General features: G+C 21.7%; 8 protein-coding genes across 8 annotated transcripts; 2 read left to right on the top strand and 6 right to left on the bottom strand.

Annotated features, from left to right (window-relative positions):
• Positions 1–741: 741 nt before the first annotated feature.
• Positions 742–1,071, bottom strand: PY17X_1209000 (conserved protein, unknown function; the record flags this gene model as incomplete). The annotated part of the gene is made up of 1 exon (XM_721504.2): positions 742–1,071. One exon carries the CDS (start codon positions 1,069–1,071, stop codon positions 742–744), a length of 330 nt encoding a protein of 109 aa, XP_726597.2.
• Positions 1,072–1,795: 724 nt separating this feature from the next.
• Positions 1,796–2,134, bottom strand: PY17X_1208900 (conserved Plasmodium protein, unknown function; the record flags this gene model as incomplete). The annotated part of the gene is made up of 1 exon (XM_721503.1): positions 1,796–2,134. One exon carries the CDS (start codon positions 2,132–2,134, stop codon positions 1,796–1,798), a length of 339 nt encoding a protein of 112 aa, XP_726596.1.
• Positions 2,135–3,133: 999 nt separating this feature from the next.
• On the bottom strand, positions 3,134–3,763 carry PY17X_1208800 (conserved protein, unknown function; the record flags this gene model as incomplete). Its single annotated transcript, XM_721502.1, has 1 exon — positions 3,134–3,763. The coding sequence occupies one exon, from the start codon at positions 3,761–3,763 to the stop codon at positions 3,134–3,136; it is 630 nt and encodes a 209-aa protein (XP_726595.1).
• A 1,225-nt stretch (positions 3,764–4,988) lies between these two features.
• On the bottom strand, positions 4,989–6,977 carry PY17X_1208700 (RING zinc finger protein, putative; the record flags this gene model as incomplete). Its single annotated transcript, XM_721501.2, has 2 exons — positions 4,989–5,804; positions 5,907–6,977. The coding sequence occupies 2 exons, from the start codon at positions 6,975–6,977 to the stop codon at positions 4,989–4,991; spliced, it is 1,887 nt and encodes a 628-aa protein (XP_726594.2).
• A 3,144-nt stretch (positions 6,978–10,121) lies between these two features.
• Positions 10,122–12,623, top strand: PY17X_1208600 (rho GTPase-activating protein, putative; the record flags this gene model as incomplete). Its single annotated transcript, XM_022956717.1, has 5 exons — positions 10,122–10,210; positions 10,428–10,541; positions 10,889–11,001; positions 11,224–12,074; positions 12,183–12,623. 5 exons carry the CDS (start codon positions 10,122–10,124, stop codon positions 12,621–12,623), a joined length of 1,608 nt encoding a protein of 535 aa, XP_022812579.1.
• A 948-nt stretch (positions 12,624–13,571) lies between these two features.
• Positions 13,572–14,378, top strand: PY17X_1208500 (roadblock/LC7 domain-containing protein, putative; the record flags this gene model as incomplete). The annotated part of the gene is made up of 4 exons (XM_022956716.1): positions 13,572–13,665; positions 13,889–13,955; positions 14,059–14,110; positions 14,253–14,378. 4 exons carry the CDS (start codon positions 13,572–13,574, stop codon positions 14,376–14,378), a joined length of 339 nt encoding a protein of 112 aa, XP_022812578.1.
• A 97-nt stretch (positions 14,379–14,475) lies between these two features.
• Positions 14,476–16,180, bottom strand: PY17X_1208400 (transmembrane protein 147, putative; the record flags this gene model as incomplete). The annotated part of the gene is made up of 8 exons (XM_022956715.1): positions 14,476–14,728; positions 14,925–15,049; positions 15,169–15,233; positions 15,340–15,440; positions 15,531–15,595; positions 15,712–15,768; positions 15,864–15,936; positions 16,104–16,180. The coding sequence occupies 8 exons, from the start codon at positions 16,178–16,180 to the stop codon at positions 14,476–14,478; spliced, it is 816 nt and encodes a 271-aa protein (XP_022812577.1).
• Positions 16,181–17,393: 1,213 nt separating this feature from the next.
• PY17X_1208300 (PPPDE peptidase, putative) lies at positions 17,394–19,096 on the bottom strand (the record flags this gene model as incomplete). Its single annotated transcript, XM_022956714.1, has 9 exons — positions 17,394–17,415; positions 17,516–17,598; positions 17,723–17,814; positions 17,899–17,939; positions 18,238–18,327; positions 18,476–18,477; positions 18,572–18,645; positions 18,740–18,799; positions 18,904–19,096. 9 exons carry the CDS (start codon positions 19,094–19,096, stop codon positions 17,394–17,396), a joined length of 657 nt encoding a protein of 218 aa, XP_022812576.1.
• Between the last annotated feature and the right edge of the window lie 1,678 nt (positions 19,097–20,774).

Genomic DNA, 20,774 nt, shown 5'->3' with positions numbered 1-20,774 from the left:
ATTAATGTATAATATCCCATATTAATATTATTATTTTATTATTATTATCATGTACGTGTGTATATACGTATATTTGTGTTATGTGCGTATCATGTGTGTACGTACCAAAATATATGCGTGTTTTTATACATATGAATGCTATTATGTGTTAATTTAATTTAGTTTAATTTTTTTTTATTAAATTTAGCTTACTGTTTTATCTTTATAATTATTTTATTCTTCACTCTTATGCTTCGTCTTTCCTTTTTTAATAAACATAATTGTAAATTTATCATATCATGTTTTTATCCACACTCATCGTTATTAATAAAAAATACTTAAAAAAGTAACATGAATTATTTTGTGAATTAAGTTAGCAATATTCTTTCCAGTCAACTGTTGTATGTATATGTATAATTTGAAAAAAAAGAAAGAAAAAAAAAAAAGAAAAAAAAAAGCTATACACACAAAAAAGGGTTATAAAACAAAAGGCTTATATAACATTATAAAACATTATAAAACATTATATTACATTACATTACACTATATATAGCACAATTGGATATAAAAAAAAATATGAATGTATGTACAATTATAACATGGTAAGAAATTTAAATAAGCACATGAAATATTTTCTTTATTTGAATTAAATAATTATAGTTACATAAAATATGTGGATATTTTGAAATAATTTGATTTGTTAAATATTATCATAATATCAAAATATATTTATGGGGTAATAGATTTATAAAAAATCAAATTTTATCTTCCTTTTTTTACAAAATTTGCAATATCTGTAATTTTTTCTCTCATTTTTGAAGTAATTTCTGGTTTAGCTCTTTGATGGATTTCTAAATGTTTTAATATTTGACCAGCTCTATACCAATTTATATCACTATTTTGCCTTAAACACATAAATAAGTTTTTTTTTCCTTCTAATAACATACCTCGGCTTTCTTTTAATTTTCTATTAGCCTCTAAAGATAATCTTTCTTGTTTTTTTGCATCTTTATAGTTTTGGCTTTGTTTAACTCCATAAGGAATTTTTTCCTTAATCTTTTTGTATAAATTTATTCGACCTATTTTAATCATTTTTATTTCATCTTTTCCCTTATAGATACTTATATGATATATATAGTAAAATATTATGATATATAAAATAATCAAAATTGTATACACAAATATTTCTTTTATTAACGATTAGTAGTGAATGTATTAGTTTTGCATTTTTTACATTTTTTGCATTTTTTGGATAATTTTTTAGGTATATATGCACATATTTAAATTAATTTTCAAACACATTTTACAAAAAATGTAGAGAACTAGTCTCAGGGTTCATGAATAAAAAAAATACAATCTCTCGTTATTTATCGCTTATTTTTCAAGTTAATATATTTTTTTTTATTTTAAACATTTTGTGTGATTTACAAAATAAAAGTTGGTGAAATAAAATCTTATACGTAAAAATGAACACTTAACAAAAACAACAAAAAAAAAAAAAAAAAAAAAAAAAAATATATATGTATATGTATATATATATGTACACACACAACATCAATACATTTTGATGGGATTAAATATAAAATGAAAAAAAAATTATTGTTTATAGTACTTTATTTATTGTAACAATTAAATAAAAAGAAAAATACCAAAAAATAAGTTCACTGAAAAGCTGATAGACTTATAATACTAGCCAGATTTGGAAAATCACAAGACTATCATTAATTTGAAAAAAAAAAAAAAAAGAATAAGTTATAATTTTCGAAAAAATTAATATTTACTAACTACTATCTATATACATATTCCTATAATTTTTTTATATCATTCCTGGTGGAATATTTAAAGCTACTGATGTTAATACAAGATTTATGTGTGACTCTTTTTGCTTATTTTTATTTGATATATTCATTTTATTTTGTTTTTTTATTTCATATGGTTCCTCATCTGAATCTAGGATATATGAAAATTGATCCTTATCTTTAATTAATGCATCATCATTACTATTATAACTTGGTAAATCACTATCATCTAAATAATTTTGTTTATTTTCATCACTTTCATTTTGCTTTGTTTCTTTTTCAGGATACTTTTTTGCATTCTTATTTTTTAAATATCGCAAGGATTGAAGTTTTTTTTTTTTATCTTTTAAGACCATTGCAAAATCGTTAAACTTAGAAAAATGAAAACAAACAAAAATAATATCTATATGATGATAAACCCCAATTCTTGTACTTTTCTATAATCTTGAAATGTAGAAAATACGAATATGTTTGGTATTTCTATTTATTATTGACAAGCCTTTAATTAAAAAAAAATACTTTGGTAAATCACTCACCTGAATAGTTTCGTGAATCGTTTCGTGAATTGTTTCGCGAATTGTTTAGAAATTAATTATTGTTCAATTTTTATTCGGTAATATATATTTTGGTAAAACTGTATTAAAATAAGCACATAGAAATATGTAAAAAAATGTATATTATGGCAATAATGTATTTTCTGGGATATTCTGTGATATTGTGATATTCTGGGTTTCCCTTTTTGATTGCGACTTGATTTAAAATTATTTTTCTTTCATCGCTTTATACTCACTATTTCTCTTATTTTTTTTTTTTTTACAAATTTAAAAAAAACAAATTAATTTTATTATATTTTTATATTTTGTTCCGGATTTTATTTATTTTTTTAATTACGAAAGATGACATTAAAAAATAATTATATTTTATAAAACGTTTCCCGCATAAAATAATAAAAAATGGAGGGTGAATAAATAAACCTCTATTTTTTGAGAAGGCATATAATAATAATGTTATAAAACAAAGGTATAATTATGATATTTTTTGTGGAATATAATATTTAAACAAATTGTATGAAAATTCATGCATAGTTTTATGTACACTCCTCCTTAATGTTGGGAATGCAAAGCTGTTGTAAAGTTGAAAATGGAAAAAAATGGAGACACAAAAAATGGGGGAAATAAAATTGGGGAAATAAAATTGGGGAAATAAAATGGGGAAAATAAAATGGGGAAAATAAAATGGGGAAAATAAAATGGAAAAAATAAGGAGGAAAATATAAGGTGAGGAAAATATAAAAACAGGTGATACCCTATATTATTCAAATACAACAATATGCAAACAGCCACGGAGATGTATCGCTAGTCATCTGAATTGTCAGAATATCCAGATAAGAGAAAAGGAATTTGTGTTTGTTCAGTATTTTGAGATAATTCTTTATGGCTATTTTTATTATCTGTTTTTTTTTTTGTAGTTTTAATTATAGCTTTAATATTTGTTTTTATTTCATTATTATTTTTTTTTTTATTAATAATTTCTTTTTTTATTTTTTTAAAATCATGATTAATATCGTCTTTCAAAATATCATCATGTGATGCTATATTTATTAATTCTTTTTTTTTAACATAATTTTTTATTGCTTCTTTATATTCATCAGCAACTTCTTTTTCTCTTTCTTTAATTTTTTCAACACTGTAATTATTATGTATTTCATTATTTCCATATATGTCTATATTTTCATCATTTATATTTGGAATATCATCTAAATTTCCATTATCTTGATTTTCTTTTGTTGTAGTTCCTTTATTATTTTTATTTAATTCTAATTGTTCAGATAAACTTAAAAAGCTATTACCTCTTTTAAATTCTGGCAAATCCTTTAGAATTTTATTTTCATCAATTTCTTTTACACTTCTTGCATCTTTTTCCAATTCTTTTATTCCTTCTTCTGTATACTCTTGTTTATATATATAAGTTTTCACAAAGTTCATATTTTCGTTTTTTTTTTTTTTTTTTTTTTTTTTTTTTGGAAAAAAATTAAAAGAAAAAATTCACAATTTTAATTGCACACTCAGACATAATAACAGACTTGATAAATATGGAAAATATAAAAATCTTTTAAACACAGATAGCCAAAAAAATATGTTGTATTTTTTTGGCTACATCCCTTTTTAATACATTTATATTTTCAAAAATTTAAATAACCTATTATATAGCTTAATTCGATTATATATAATGACGTTAGCAGTAGGATCATTATTGAGTCATTACTAATCAAATTGTTATATATATAGTCACAATAAATATACTTAATCAATTTTTATACAATAATATGAGATTAATTGATAAAATAATTAGAATAACACATCATCATATTAACCAAAATTTGAATAATGTTTGCTATTTCTTTTTCTTCAGCTATTTATTATTTTTTATAAAATTAATAAAAATATATACAGCTATAATTAAAAAATATCAAATAAATTTATTACGATATTTATATATATCCTATTATGGTATTTATATTTTTTAATTATATAAAATTAGAAAAAAAAAAAAAAAAAAAAAAAAAAAATTATTTAAATTATTTTTAATTTTTCATTTGTTAAAATAAAGATAAAAATATATAGTACATATCGGTTTTGCGTATTAACATCATTCCGAAATTAATGAATTATCATTTTGGTATTCATTTTTTTTATTCATGAAATGTATTATTGCCAACAATTTTTATGAATAAGTTTAAGCAAAATATATTAACATTAGCAATGAGTCAAAGTCAAGGATAGTTCATCCATACAACATATATACATATACATATATATAAATATATATATATTATTTATGTCCGAATCACTTTTAAAACAATTATTTAAAATTAGCAAACACCCTCCACATACAGTGAACCAATTTTATCTTGTTTTTTCTTATCATCTAGTTTGTTGTTTTGATATATACAACAATATTTTCGAATGCTAAGACTATATTTGATGGTTTAAAAAAACATTTTATAATTTATATATTACATGCATATATATATACATATTTAAGTTATACTAAAACAAAGACAAAAACGGATTGACAGATGAACCGATTCAAATGGTGCATCTTCATATCCCGAAATGTAAATAAAACAAATGCCGAGTAAAATGATGAATAAAATGCCGAATAAAAAATATGGAGACATAAATAGGTTTGGTTTTTTGGCGATTCAATTTAAATGTTCAATTTATGGCGACAACAAGGGCATGTCAAATTAAACCTGAACCAATTCTGTACACATTTCCAATGATATGTATGGAGACATGTTAATTTAATACATTTATCATCATTTATGAAATGCTCAAAACAAACTACACATTGTTCATTTATTATGTTGTTATTAAGTTCACTATGTCCGTTGCTCTGTTCAATTATAACATCTTTTGAATTGCCCCCGTTTGAATCGCTTCTGCTTGAATTGCCCCCGTTTGAATCGATTCTACTTGAATCGCTTCTGCTTGAATCGCCCCGATTTGAAGCGTAAGAAATGTTTTCTTTATTATATATATACATAAGAGGAGCTAAACTATGTAATATAGTTTGTTCATTTTTTGTAGAAGATTCCATATTTATATTTGCAGACGGAAATAATCTTAATAATGAATCAGTGTCGAGGTGCTGTAAAATATTTAATATTGCATAAGGCTTATATTCAAATGGTAACGATTTTATATAATTAAATGATTTATTTGAGATTACATCAAAAAATGTTGGTTTAACTGAACCTTGAATATAAATTGATGTATTAGCACTTATTCTTCCTTTTCCACATTTCATATTAATTGGTTCTACCCCCATAATTTTGAATTGTACACCTCTATAAAAAAATGTATCATATATAGAAAACGTGTTTAAATAATGTCTCTCTATATATGGCTTTATATAATCTATAAACAAATTATAGTTATATGTTGTTGGTAAGGTATCATAAAGAGGAACAATATGTACATGGGTATATTCTTCATAACTATCAAACCTAAGGTTTATTTCCTATAGTATATAAAAATATTAATTATAAATAAATATTTTATAAGATATAAAAAAAGGAATAAAAAAAATAAGAATGCAAAATCATGAGTTAAAAAGACTTACAGTTAAATCATCAATAAAACCAGCACTTATGTCGACATCTATTTTAGAAACTAGAAAAGAAAAATTATTTACATTAAATAATTTTCCAGGATAAAATAATTTATTTCTGTTGTTTTTGAAATAGGGAATTAAATGGGTCGTCAAAAATTTTTGTGTTATAATATTATTAATTTGGTTTGTTCTATTCGTTTTGTTTGTTTTATTTGTATCGCATTCATCACAAGTGCCAAGATTGGGTATCCTTTCTATCGAGCACTGTTCATTTTTTGAAACTTTATTTCTATTTTTTGACATGCACAATTCAGGAATAAAATTAAAATATAATGGGAATAAAGACATGGCCCCATTAAAAAAATCATTACTCTTTTTAAGTAGCATTTTTTTAAAAGAAATAAATTTCCTTTTAATATTTTTCTCATATTTTTTATAATGTTTATCATTTATTATTATTATTTCTATTTTTTTTAAATAATCAACATATTTTCCATCAGTATAAATTAAGGTATCATGATTAAGTACACCTTTTGATGGTATGCAATTAATAATAACATAATCGACATTATTAACAATTAATTCTGACATTTTTTCATTCTCATCATTATTATCATTATCATCATTATTATCATTATCATCATTATCATCATTATTATCGTTATTATCATTATTATTATCATTTAAAGGAAGGTCTACATCACATGTCTGATTTTCATCAGAAGAACTTTCATCTGTTGAAATTTTATCGATTCCAAAAACATCATCATTATTTATTTTATTTTTTATTTTTATGCTTTCTTCTTTTTCATTTATATGAGGAATTTTGCTTAGTTTCAAGTCGGAATGTTCAGAACCATCTTTTAAGCTAATAACAATTCCTTCGTACAATATACTTTTTTCATTTATTAATTTATTCAATTTATTGTACAATTCATGATAATTTGAACTTTTTTTTTTTATTGGTAATATATGAATTTTTTCTAAAACATTGTTTTTTTCTAATATATTTAATTTTCTTTGTGAATTAATTATAGGCAAAAAATGCATATATTTACTTTTTCCACTTTTTCTCTCCATATCTATGTATTTTCATTCTTTATGCATAAAAATATTCCTTTATATTATTATCTATGATTCGTCTAAATTTTTGTATATATATTTAATGGCACGTAGGAATGGATTTGTCTTTATGTACATGTATGTTTGATGTTTACCGATTCAATGTGTATTCGTTTCTGTCTGTTATATTATTGCAATTTAAAATTTGTGAGAGGATAAAATTCTTTAACTACTATAAATTGTGTTAAATTTGTTTGGTTCGGAAAAAAAAAAAAAATTAAGTCAAACTTAAAAATGAAAATTATAGAAAATATACAGGATAGATATAAATAATTTTATTTACTAAAATTCGATTTGCCACCTTTTTGACTTATTTAATTATAATGTGAAAAAAAATTGTCAAAATGTTGAAAAGAAGAATTATTTTTAATTAAAACAAAAATATATCATTCAATTTATTATTATTTTTATGTATATTTTTTATTATATAATTAAAATTTATGAAATTGAGGGAAATAATTCAACTATTTTTATATACACATTCTACAATAGAAACTGGTAATCTTTGATTAAAAGAACCGTTGTATTTTTTTTGTTAAGGAAATAATTTAACATAAAAATGAATAAAAATAACGGAAATAATATAAAAATAGACAAAATAATAAAACGGTAAAAAATTATTACATATATCAAAATACAGGTATATAAAAAATTAAAATGTAGACGAAAAAAAAAAAAAATATTATGAAATACAATGTTTGTAGAAATTTACATCTTACTTTAACAATCATAAAAATGTGTCGCTGTTAAAAAAATATGTTATGTGTATAGAAAATTTTCATTTTATTTTTTAATAGAATGACATATTGTTTAAAATAAAAAATATTCTATAAAGTTAAAAATACTTTTATTCAAATAGAAAATAAAAAAATATATATTAAATAATTTATATGTATTTCAAATATATATTTATTTTTTAAAATATATGATAATGAATTAGAATATGCATAATAAATAAATATAAAAAAAACAACATGCGAAAAAAAAAAAATATGGAGTCTATGATTATGTATGCGGTATGTGCGGAAAATATTTTGAGGTATATATACTATATTTTTATATATTTTTTTTTAGGGGTAAGAGGATAATAATTAGAATTTTTTTTGTTATATGTATTTTTATATTTAAAATGATTCGTTAAATTAGTATTATGTTGTTAAATATACAAAAATCAACTTTGTTTTGCAACTGAATTATGCAATTCTATTTTTAAAATCCCGTTGGTTGCACGCACCAGTTGCCTATAACATATGTTGTAAAAAAAAAAATTATGAAATTAATATTAATTATTTTACCACCATTTTTTTTATATAATCGAGAGTAGTTTACCTATTTATAGAAAATTATTTTTTTTATTATTTTATTAAAAATTAAAAAAAATAATGTATAACTGGAAAAATGCAAAGATATATAGTGTATACACGCGCACACATAGAACATATATTTTCGACATAGTCATATATATAACTAAATAGCTAAATTATGAATATATATTTATTTTAAGGATATTAAATTTATTTTTTTCATCCTTATAACATTTATAGAATATCTAAGAACTTCCCAAATTAAATATATGTGCATCATGATGATGTCTTTGATTAGTTAATTTGTTTATTTTTCGGTTACTATTACGTTCATAATTTTGGCTATATTTTTTCTTTTTTACATGAACAGTTCATACATTTTATATAAGAATATGCATTCATGGTAATAATTAAAAAAAAAAAGTTTTGCATTTTTCTATTATAAATGTGTGTTAAGGTAAATGAAAAGAGTATAGACATAACAAAAATGTTATATTAAGTTAGAAATTACGAAGAATAATTATACATATATACTTAATGATTATTAAGGATTTTATTTTATAGCTAGAATAAAAAAAAAAATATATGCTTTGTTGTGTGTGTGCAATTATGAAAGTCCTTTTTCATTGTGCGGAAACAAGCATATATTTATTTGGACGTTATTACAATATACACACATATTGATAGTGTATATTGTATTTATAAATATATAAATAATAAATATAGTTAATACTGGATATGTTCACCTTTTTTTAAGAGCATGTTTTTAGCTATATTTTTGAGAACACTCCCCGTGAACTGACGGTATATCAACATTATACCTGTGTGATGCTTATATCGTATTATATATCGTATTATATATCGTATGTATATAGCGTATGTATATAGCGCTTGGCTGGTGAATGAAAGTTTGAGATATAATAAAAAAGCTCTAGGCTCGCCATCGAATTTATTAAACTTGCTATCATAGAGACGTGACATTTGACTTATAAATAATATTTTAACGTATAATGATCGTAAAAATATAATTATAATAAATAAAATAAATAGCTTAATTCTATTTTTACGAAAAGAGAGCATAAATAAAGAAAAAACAAAATGTTTTGTTTGATTTTAATATATTATTAACATGCCATATTTTAAATTTTTTTTAAAAATGTAAAAAAAAAAAATAATATAAAAATATGTACACGCCCTACTTAAAATTCGAAAAATTATATAAATTTAAAGATAAAAAGAGAAAAAAAAAAAAATCATATATATGTTATTTTATTATAATTCCAACGAAATATAAATCTTCACGAAAAATCGGATATGTGAAATTTAAATGAATTAGCATATACATATATATATATATATATATATATATAATTATTCTGCGAATTTAACATTTTTGTTTTGCTTATTTTTTTTTAAATTGAAACATATTCATAGATAAAAGATAATAAAATATTATGTATGGGTATAAAAAAGAGGGAAAAAATCTTTTATTTAATTACTCAAAAAAAAAAAAGACAACCCAATATTCATAAAATGTTATAAATAGCTATGAAAATTTAAAATGAAGTTAAATCGGAAAGTTGCATGAATATTAATGTCATTATCACCGCATTATAAAGGGGCTTAATTTTTTTGTACACTTTTAAACATGAATAAATGAAGATATAATATTTATATATATCGTTTCATTTATCTGATTTATTTACTTTTTTTTTTGTGTCCCCACTTTTTTATATGTACAATATCTATTGTTCATATTATTTTTGTATTTTTTACTATTAACATTTATAATTAAAAAATGTTTGATTCCGATACTGAAGTTCCTGAGGAAATTTTGCTGGAATACGAAAAACTGCTGAAGAAATCACAATCTGAAAATTTTGATGAGTATATAATTTTTTTATGAAAAATAATATAAATAAGAAATTTCCTCCATTCTGTTTTTGTTATTTATTATTTGCATATACATTCATGTGGATTATTATTTATGTCCATTTTTAAAACCAATGATTAATTCTATATACGCATATGTGTAAAATAATATACCTATACATATTCATATATTCATATATTCATATGTATGTGAAATTTTATTCCTTCTTAGGCTGTATAATACAGACTTACTAAAAACAATAGGGAAAGATGGATATGGCTCTCATATTGTTTTATTGATTCCTTGTTTTATAATATCATCTGGAGCGGATCCTGAGAAAACATTGTAACTTAAAAACTATAAAAATAAGCATAAATAAAATATAATTTCGATAAAAATATTTAATGTGTATATCAATGGATGTCATATATCATGACTACGTTGTTTTGTTTTGTTTTGTTTTATATTATTTTATAAATATTAACAAATCAGCAAATGAAAATAAAATGGATTATTTTAAATTATGATACTTGTTTTATAACATCAAAATGAATACATTTCTTTATCATCTTTCCATATATAATTTTGTCTATTTTTAATTTTATCTATTTTTAATTTTATCTATTTTTAATTTTATCTATTTTTAATTTTATCTATTTTTAATTTTGTCTATTTTTAATTTTCTCTTTTAGGAGATATGTAATCATGACTTTAGATCCTATTGTCAAAAATAATTATGTGCTTGTGTTATGTGAAACGCACACAAATTGGCTTAGCAATATGGTATATGGATATGCCAAGCAATGTAAGAAAAATTCATGGATATATTTTTGTATATATACTATAATGGAAATATGTGAAAAATTTATATATATTTCGGAAACAGGGAATAATGTTTTAAACTTTAAACATGTATTTTTCTGATATGTCTTTTCGAGCTATAAACATATATCTTAATATTGTTTTTACTATTTTTTTATAAATATTTTAACATGAACATATTTTCATATATATATTATTTTTTTAGGGTATGATACTTTACCAAGAACATATAAAAAAAACCTGAAAAAATTGTACCTAGTGCATAGTGGTTTTTTTTCCAAATCTTTGCTAACTATATTAACCCCATTTGTTTCAACAAAATTTTGGAAAAAAGTGGAATACGTCGAAAAATTAGAAGATTTGTTTTTAAAATTAAATATAAATCCCACTGAAAATTTAAAGCATTTTCCTTATATTGTACAAAGAAATGAAGAAGTATTATTAGGGGAAGGAATACCAATATCACCATTTTCTGCAGATTTAGAAATATTATGTCAACGATTTGGAAAAAGTTATAATGGTTTTAAGCATATCCCTTCTATACTTGTAGATTTTTTAACTTATTTATGCAAACCAGAGACGATTACAACAAAAGATTTATTTTATTTACAAACAGATGCAAATACAATATATAATATAATTGGAGATATAGAATATGGAGAACCTACAACCGATTTTAGTAATATTCCTTCTTTGGTATGTTCATTTAGGTTGTTTCTAGATACACAAAAACATGGGTTATTAGGAAAAGATGCATTTACACGACTATATCATTTAAAAACAGTATCAGCATCAAATAAAACAATAAAAGAAAATATTAAAAAATTATATAATAAATTAAAACCAGGAACTAGAGACTGTATATTATGTATATTACAATTCTTTCAGACTGTTTCAAAATATTCAAATGAAAATAATATGACTATAGAAACATTAGGGAAAATATTCGCACCAACATTTTTTAAGCCAAAAAAAACACATTTTTTATTTGTGGAATGTATACCTATGGCTAATAAGTGCATGCAATTGCTTATCGAAAATCCGGAATTCTTAATAGTATGTTATATATATTTTTTTTTCATTAATAAAATATGTTATAGTCCCCTTTTATTTGTCCATTATATTGATTTATTGTTTATTTATTTTTTTTTTTTATTTTGAAAGGCTAAAGATACTAACGTCTCAGATAGCGATAGTGATAGTTCGGAGAGTACTGATCACGACACAAATTCACATGCAGATAAAAGTGAAAATTCAGAAACAAACGAATCAAGTGATGAAGATGAAGATGAGGAAAAAAGTAAGTCAATCGAATCAAATAAAACTCTAGGATCTGGATATTCTAATAGTGCCGAAAATTTAAATAAAAAAAAAATGAACGAAATAGATGGCAAAACACAGCCAGAAGCAGAAGCAGAAGAATCTGAAGATGAAGATGAATCAGAAGAGTCTGAAGGTGGGTCAAAAGAATCAGAAGATGAATCAGAAGACGAATCAGAAGAATCGGAAGAAGAAGCAGAAAAAGGACAAGTAAAGGAACAGGAGTCAATTGCATCGGAAGGGAAAAAAGTTGTTTTCAAAAGGGAAAGTGAAACTATAGAATGATTAGGGGATATTTTCCGTATCTAATGAGAGAAATAGCAGTGTAAAAAGTTATAAATATATGTGTGTTTGTGAAGAGAAAATATATTGAGAAAAATTTCAAAAAAAAATGATGCGTATTAACAATAAATATATAAAGCGATGAAGAAATAAAAAGAATTAATTTGAATAAGAAAATATAATATACATACACAATATATCCGTGTATGATGATATTTATGGGATTATTTTGGGGGCTTTTGCATATTAATTTTTTCTTTTTTTGTGATACGTAATTATGGCCATATATGGATAATGCAAATTTCGAATTTCTCGAAATTGTGCATTTAATGAAATATTATTAATGAACAAAAAATTGCATGCACATATAGATGTACTACATATACATATTAGCGTAAAAATGGAAAGTGCACATACTGGCTTCTCTTTGTCTTTTCTCTTTCATACAATATAATGATAGCTCTTATAAATTTTTATGCATTTTTTGTATAATTTTTTTTTTGTTAATTAATGCTACCTCTATAAAGTATAAAAACTTATTTATCTTTTTATTTTTTAGAATATTCCACATTTTTGTAATTTATATACATATATGCACATATGTACGAATATAGAAGTACATAACTGCGTGTATTATCATAAAATATATAACATATGAACAATTAATGTTCATATATGTCTTTTTTATATTAGTAAATCTTTAGTATTGATATTTGTTGCATTATTATTACGATTAAATTTGTGTTAATTTTTCTTTTAAACGGTGTCCTAACAAAGAGGGGCAGTAAATGCAATATGAGAACAGAAATAAAAAAAAAGGAAATATAGGGAAAAACCAGCAAAAAAATAGCGAAAAAACAGCGAAAAAACAGCGAAAAAACAGCGAAAAAAAATATTGAAAAAAAAAAATTGAAAAAAAAAATATTAAAAAAAAAAAATAGCGAAAAGAAAATGGCTAGTTCCTCAAGTGAAATAAGTGAGTCACTAAACGCCTGGATGAGCAATAACTCTTCAATTGTATCATATGTATTAATAAATTCTGACGGTAAACACATACACACACAAATAAAATCATGTATATAAGTAATATGTTCCATATAAATATGTGTCTTCAAATAAAAATTGTATATATTGATTTCGCTAGCAAGAACTGATATTTTGTGATTTGTGTAGACATGTTGCTATTGTTTTGTAAGGGCATAAAAAATGCAATGTAATTTCGAAAAAAAAAAAAATATATACATGTTCGAATTTATTAATGAACATAGGTATCCCATTGAAGTACAACGAAGATGCCAATTATGAGCATGCAGTTAAGCAAGCGTCACTATTTTTGTAAGTCTATCAAATCAAAAAGCAAATAAAGGAAATAATATATTTTTTTTTCCAATTTTAAACTAATAGCTTATTGTATTTGTTTTATATTTTTTAATTACAGAGGGTTATTAACAAAAACAAAAAAGTGTGTTAAAGAATTGTTTCCTCAAGAAGTAAAAATTAAAAAAAAATATAAACTTAAAATGGCATAAAAAATTAATGAAAATAATAACAATTTGGATATATGTGTGGTATATGATTATATATAATATTGCCATATAATACATGTTTTTATCGCCAATCTTTTCCTTATAGAGCGAATTTAATAATAACTTAAGAATCCGAACAAACAAGGAAACAGAATATATCCTATGCAATTATGGGGAATATTCCCTAATTACACAGCAAAATTGTAAAGACATGTACAATCAGAAAAAATAAAATAAAATAAAATAAAAAACAAAACTGTAAATCATTTATTATGTATATGCCATTAACATATTTATACTTCCATAATAGCCATTATTAAAAACACAATTTATCTGCTTTTTTTTTTTCTATTATATTTTTTTTTCAATCCTTTATTCATATCGTTTTCGTTATCTTCATTCTTAACATTTACATCGTTATCATAAGAATGTGAAGAGTTGGCTTTGACGATTTCTACTTTCTCAGTTTGTGAATTAAAAATATATTTTACGGAACAAAAGAAAATAAAGGTAATGAAAAAAAGGACAGTCAACTTAATAAATATCACGCTACTAATCATGTCTTCATTTATTAAAATAATTCTGCAAATGAAAGAAGTTAAAAAATGATAAGAAATGACCATTTCAACATGTGAACTATTTGATAAGACAGTTGAGGGAAAAGAGAAAGGTCTCATTTCATTTTTTTTCGTGAATTTATAAAAACGTATTGCAACAATAAATACAATCCGACATTTTTTCGTTCTGTTTATTTTGGTCATTTTTTCATTTTTCTTACTTATTTATAAGGGGAAGGATGAACGTGAAATATATTAAAAGCGAATTAACTGAATTGACTTTTTTTTTATTTTGCACATTTTTTATCCATAAATATAACAAATAAGTTTTACTCAAATTAGAGATCTACAAAAATAAAAAAAATTAACATAAAAATGTAATACACACATATGTATGCATATTTTCCTTCTAAAATTATTAAGTTGATATGTTTTTGAAAAAAAAAAAAAAAAAAAAAAACGTACCAAAAATGTGTTTGCTGATATAGACCTATAAATATGTTTCAAAGAAAAATCAACTGATTTCCCTCCTGTAAAAATTATAGACAAAAAAATTAATAAAATAAAATAAAATAAGAGTAATTAAAATAGGAAATATATATTATTAATATTTCATGATATATATGGATATATTACCAATTAAAAAAGGAAAAAAGTTTGTGGCAACTGATTCACAAAACCCCCAACTAAGGCCAGTAGACAATATCCTACTTTTTATGTTGAACATATGCATTTGCCTACGAAATTGTATATATCATTTTAATATATTTATTTGAAATAAATAGTTGAGTAAGGATATATATATATGAACTAGTTTGAATGCATACTTATGTGATAAAACATAATAGAGCCCTATTAAATCAATAAAATTCCAAGCCTCTTGAAAAACGATCTAAAAATTGTAAGATGAAATATGTTTTAAAGATAAAGGATAGCAAAGAAAAGGGGGTGCTAATTATGTATGTGCATATTTTTTTGTATTTTTTTGTTTTTTTTTTGTATTTATACATTGAAAATTGTCATGCTCTGTATAAGTCCTATTGAAAGGAAAGCCAATGCAAACAACTACAAACAAAAAAAAAAAAATTATTATATTTTGACAGTTATATATGAATATAAATATATATTTAAAATTTTTTTGAAGTCAAACTATATATAACCTTAACAATTTGAGAGGCAAAGTAATAGAAGAATGTTATAAAGAACAATTTTGTGGATCCTTCATTTTTTGATCTAATAAAGTAGAAAAAATAAAATAAAATAAAAAAAATAATAATAATTCATTTTGAGTAATGAAATGGGTTTACAAATTGAAAGAAAAAAATATAATACACACAAAAAATGATAGCATATAGGAAAAAAGTGTTAAAAATATAAATATCTTATTTTAATAAATTTACAATTTATATCCATCTGATATTATATAATAAGGGGCAAAGACGGATATAGAACAATTAACAAAATGGAAAAGCGTCATTTTAGTATTTATTTTGTATATTAATTTTTATTTTTAAAATATTATCCTACATAATACATAAATATGTTTTAACTTTTTTATGTAACTATACAATAAAACGAAAAATATATATAACCTTTTGGTAGCTAAGATATAATAAATAACAAAATAAAGCCATATATAAAATACACGAAATATTATCCGTGAGCAAGATGTTTTATTATTTTTATTTTTTAAGAAAAAGAAAAAGTGTACTCAACTACTATGTATGCACATATTAAGAATTATCCTTTTATTTTATTTTATTTTATTATTTTTTTTTTTTTTATTTTTTTTATTTTTTCCCTATTAAGTGGTGGATACATGAAATATTAAAAAGTGGATAAGATATTTATGTATATTTTTTGAGCATATATTTTTTATTTTTTTTATTTCACATTTAGTTAATTTAAGAAAATGTTTTATTATTAAGCTGTTAAAAATATGCAATAAATTATGTTATCTTTTATTACTCTTTTTATAAAATATCCGATAAGAAAAAAAAATAATAGTGTGTAAATGATTGTTCATTTGCAAATTTCACACAAATTAATATTTATATTATGCTTTGTCATGTCATATCGTGTTATGTTAGGTCATGCCATGCTATATATAGTTGAATGAAATGACAAAATACTGAATTATATTTGTTGTATAAATATATATAATATATTTGTATATAATATATATATGATTTACAACGAACAAATCGTATAAAATAAAACGGAAAATAACGAAACACATCAAAGAGAGTACATAAATTTTTATATAAACATATGTGTGTGCATATAAAAAATGAATCTATATATATGGGGAATAGACCATACAAAAGGAAAAAAAACAAATTAGTGAAAACGCAAATAAGATATATACATGCATACATATAATATGCTACGCTAGGGTGTTAAAATTGATAAAAAAATAAAAAAAAAAATAATATTATGTTATATTGCATTATATTATACTGTATTATATTATACTGTATTATATTATACTGTATTATACTATATTTGATATATGCACACCTTTTTTTTATTATTAAAAGCTATAAAAAATTAGGAGATTAAAAAATTAACAAAACAAATAAAACATAATATAAATAGAACATTGAAATAAAACAAACGAAAAATGGTATGATAATATATAGTATAAGGGTTTGTTTTGTCTTTGATAATTTTTAAAATTAAAAATAGCTTTATTTTAAAACAACTTTACATCTGTAATAAGTGTTTTAAAATAAAATACGGATTAAAAATTGAAATAAAATATTATATTATTTTGTAAATATATAAAGAAATATAAATTTTTCTCCTTTACTTTTTTGGATTTTCATTTTTTTTGATGCACTTTTTTTTAACATAATTTAAAACATTTGGCAATCCAGAAGCTTTATTTAATTCCTATGGAAAAAAGGGAAGCTCCCATTAGTCATTTCGTATTATAAAATATATACAAACAAACATGTAAGCATACAACCATGTAATGCTAATTGGCTATCTCTTAATTTGTTCACATTTTTAATACCTTCAATTTACTAGATGCAACATTAATATTTGATTTGACCCAGATTAGATTTTTTTGCAAACTCATTACCCAATCAGGTACCCCTCCAACATCTATAAATATTTTATTAAAAAAATAAATAATTGCATAAATTAAATGTCTACACAAATTTATGATTACAACTTTTTGTGCATTACCTAATAAATTACAAAAATAATCGGCATAGTTTAAACAGTTCCTAAAAAAAGTAATGAACAAAAAACAAACAAATAAGCAAACAAATAAGCAAACAAATAAGCAAACAAATAAGCAAACAAATAATAAATGTGCCATATTTTCCAATCCAGTTGTTTTATTACAAATTTGTATAAATAAATTATTTATTATACTTTCCCCCGAGTTTTATCATGCTTGATAAAATAGGCTTGTATAATAATGAAGTTTTTTTTTTTATTTTTTTTTTTTATTTTTTTTTATTTTTTTATTTTTTTTTATTTTTTTATTTTTTTTTTTTTTATTTTTTCATAATATCTTGCCTTGATAATATATCATATGTGTCTCCAATCCATTGAAGTTTCATAACGTCGACAAGGAGATTAACTTCGGTTTTTGTCAATGGTGTTTTACTTTTAAAATGTGAAAACGAATATGTGCATATATATATATATATATATTTATTTATATATATATATATATTTATTTATTTATATAAACAAATCCGATTTTAATTTATATTATTATTAATGATACTATTTTTTATGTAATTTTCCTTACCCCTATTAAAAAAAATGCAAAAAAAAAAAAAAAATATGTTTATTGTCCTTAAAATATATATATATAATATGTGTGTGTGTGTGAAAAATAAATTACCATAGAAATACTTTCACGATAAACATGATAGGGATGATATCTTGGATCCGATTTCATTACTCCAGTTTTACCATCTAACAATAAAAAATGAATGTGGGTTAATTTGGTCTTTTTTTCCGAATTTTTCTGCATTTTTTCCGAATTTTTCCGAATTTTTTATCTCTTTACCCGCCACATAACCAAACGAATATTCATAACCATATACTTCAACTCCAGCATGGAAAGCGCCTTTAAGATGGAAATGGTTGTAATGATATATTAAGATGTGTAGAAAGAGATAAATAAATTTTGAAGTGTTTGAAGTGTTTGAAATGCTTGAAATGAATATGTACCTGTTCCAATAGGCTTTACAACAGAATTAAGAACTTTTGAAACAGGATCTAAATCGTATATATTTAAATAAACCATGCTTGAATTAACATCTGGTATATATATTGTAGTAGAATCATTAATTTGAGATGTTTCTACATCTTTATTGTCCAGTGTTATAGAATTCCCACCTCTTAATTTTTCTTTGCTTTGCATTTCTACGGAAATATAAATACTTTGAAAATAAAACAAATATATTTGGAAAAAAAAATACTTTAATAAAAATGTACAAGTCATATTAATTAAAAATATATAGAAGCATGTATATTGGGAATAATACAATAATGAATTCTTTTAATTTTTTTTAATTTTTTTTAATTTTTTTTTAATTTTTTTTTAATTTTTTTTTTGAACAAATTTATAATTGTGTTATACATATAATTATATCGGTTAATTTAGAATAAGTAGAAAGTTTTGATTAGTTCATTTAATAAAAACAATGGTTATGTAAAAAATTAATTTAATTTTGTTTTTTTGTTGCATATACAAATATGTATATTACACTATTTGTATATTACACTATTTGTATATTACACTATTTGTATATTACACTATTTGTATATTACACTATTTGTATATTACACTATTTGTATATATTATGGAAAATAGTAATATATATAATTAAATAACAATATAAATAAGATTTATTTTAAATGTCTTTAAACATACAATATTTGAAAAATTTTTATTTTTTACTTAATTTTCCATTTACAAACTTTGCAAATATCTTATTTTGGTCATCGTTTTGTTTTATCATCGTTTTGTTTTTATCATTATTTTATTTTTTATTTTTATTTTTTATTTTTTATTTTTATTTTTTATTTTTATTTGTTTTATATATACTATGCACTAAAATGGAAAATAAAAAGGGGAAAAAAATTATTTGTAAAAAAAAAAAAAAAAAAAACGTTAAAAATAGAAGAAATAAATAATTTTATTTGGAAATTTTTTAATGTTATAATTACAGACTTTGTGTATGTTTATTTATTCTATTTATTATTATCAGAATTATATAATGAATGTACTTTATAAAATTTTCCCATTTTCCAATATATGCTTTTCCTACTCTCTTTCTTTATATTTTTTTTTTTTTTTTTTTAAATCTTAATTTAAATATAAATGTATACATTTAAGGAATATATTGGCATGTTTTTAATTTTAGTTATTTCACATAATGTATACAACACTTTGAAAAAACGCGTATACACATGTACATATTGTATACACATGTACATATCATAATTCAAAATGGTGTGTAACATAATATATATTAAATTGAGAATTTATTTGTTTTCCTTACCTAACTTAGTATATAAATATGATCATATATAGATGATAAAAGTGTGTAGTATATTAATAATCTTTATATATGCCTAATAAAAATTATTTAATATAATTTATAATTTCAAATAAATAGGTATTTTATGGAGTTGCTTTTTATTTATTTTCTATGATATAAAAAACATAGAAAAATATCAAAGTTAATAATACATATATTATATTATGCATTTTTTTTTTTTTTTTGTAATATGTTTTTAAAATATATTAAAAATTTTGAAAATCTCAAATACAAAAATAATTCTTAAAATTGAAAAAAATATATTTATATATACATTTTTCTGTGTGTATAAATTCATACTTATTTATTTTCCACATAAAATATTTTTTTTTATCTTTCTTTTTTTTTTTTTAATTTAATTTAATGCATTTATTTTGCAACATTTATATATCTTTCAAGTATATACAACATACACCATATATACACCATATATATATACATACATACATATATACATATATATATACATACATACATATATACATATATATATAC

The sequence above is a fragment of the Plasmodium yoelii genome (assembly GCF_900002385.2).
Source record: "Plasmodium yoelii strain 17X genome assembly, chromosome: 12".
Taxonomy (NCBI): Eukaryota; Apicomplexa; class Aconoidasida; order Haemosporida; family Plasmodiidae; genus Plasmodium; species Plasmodium yoelii.
Note: the sequence above shows the minus strand (reverse complement) of the source record. Positions and strands in the feature narration are given on the sequence as shown.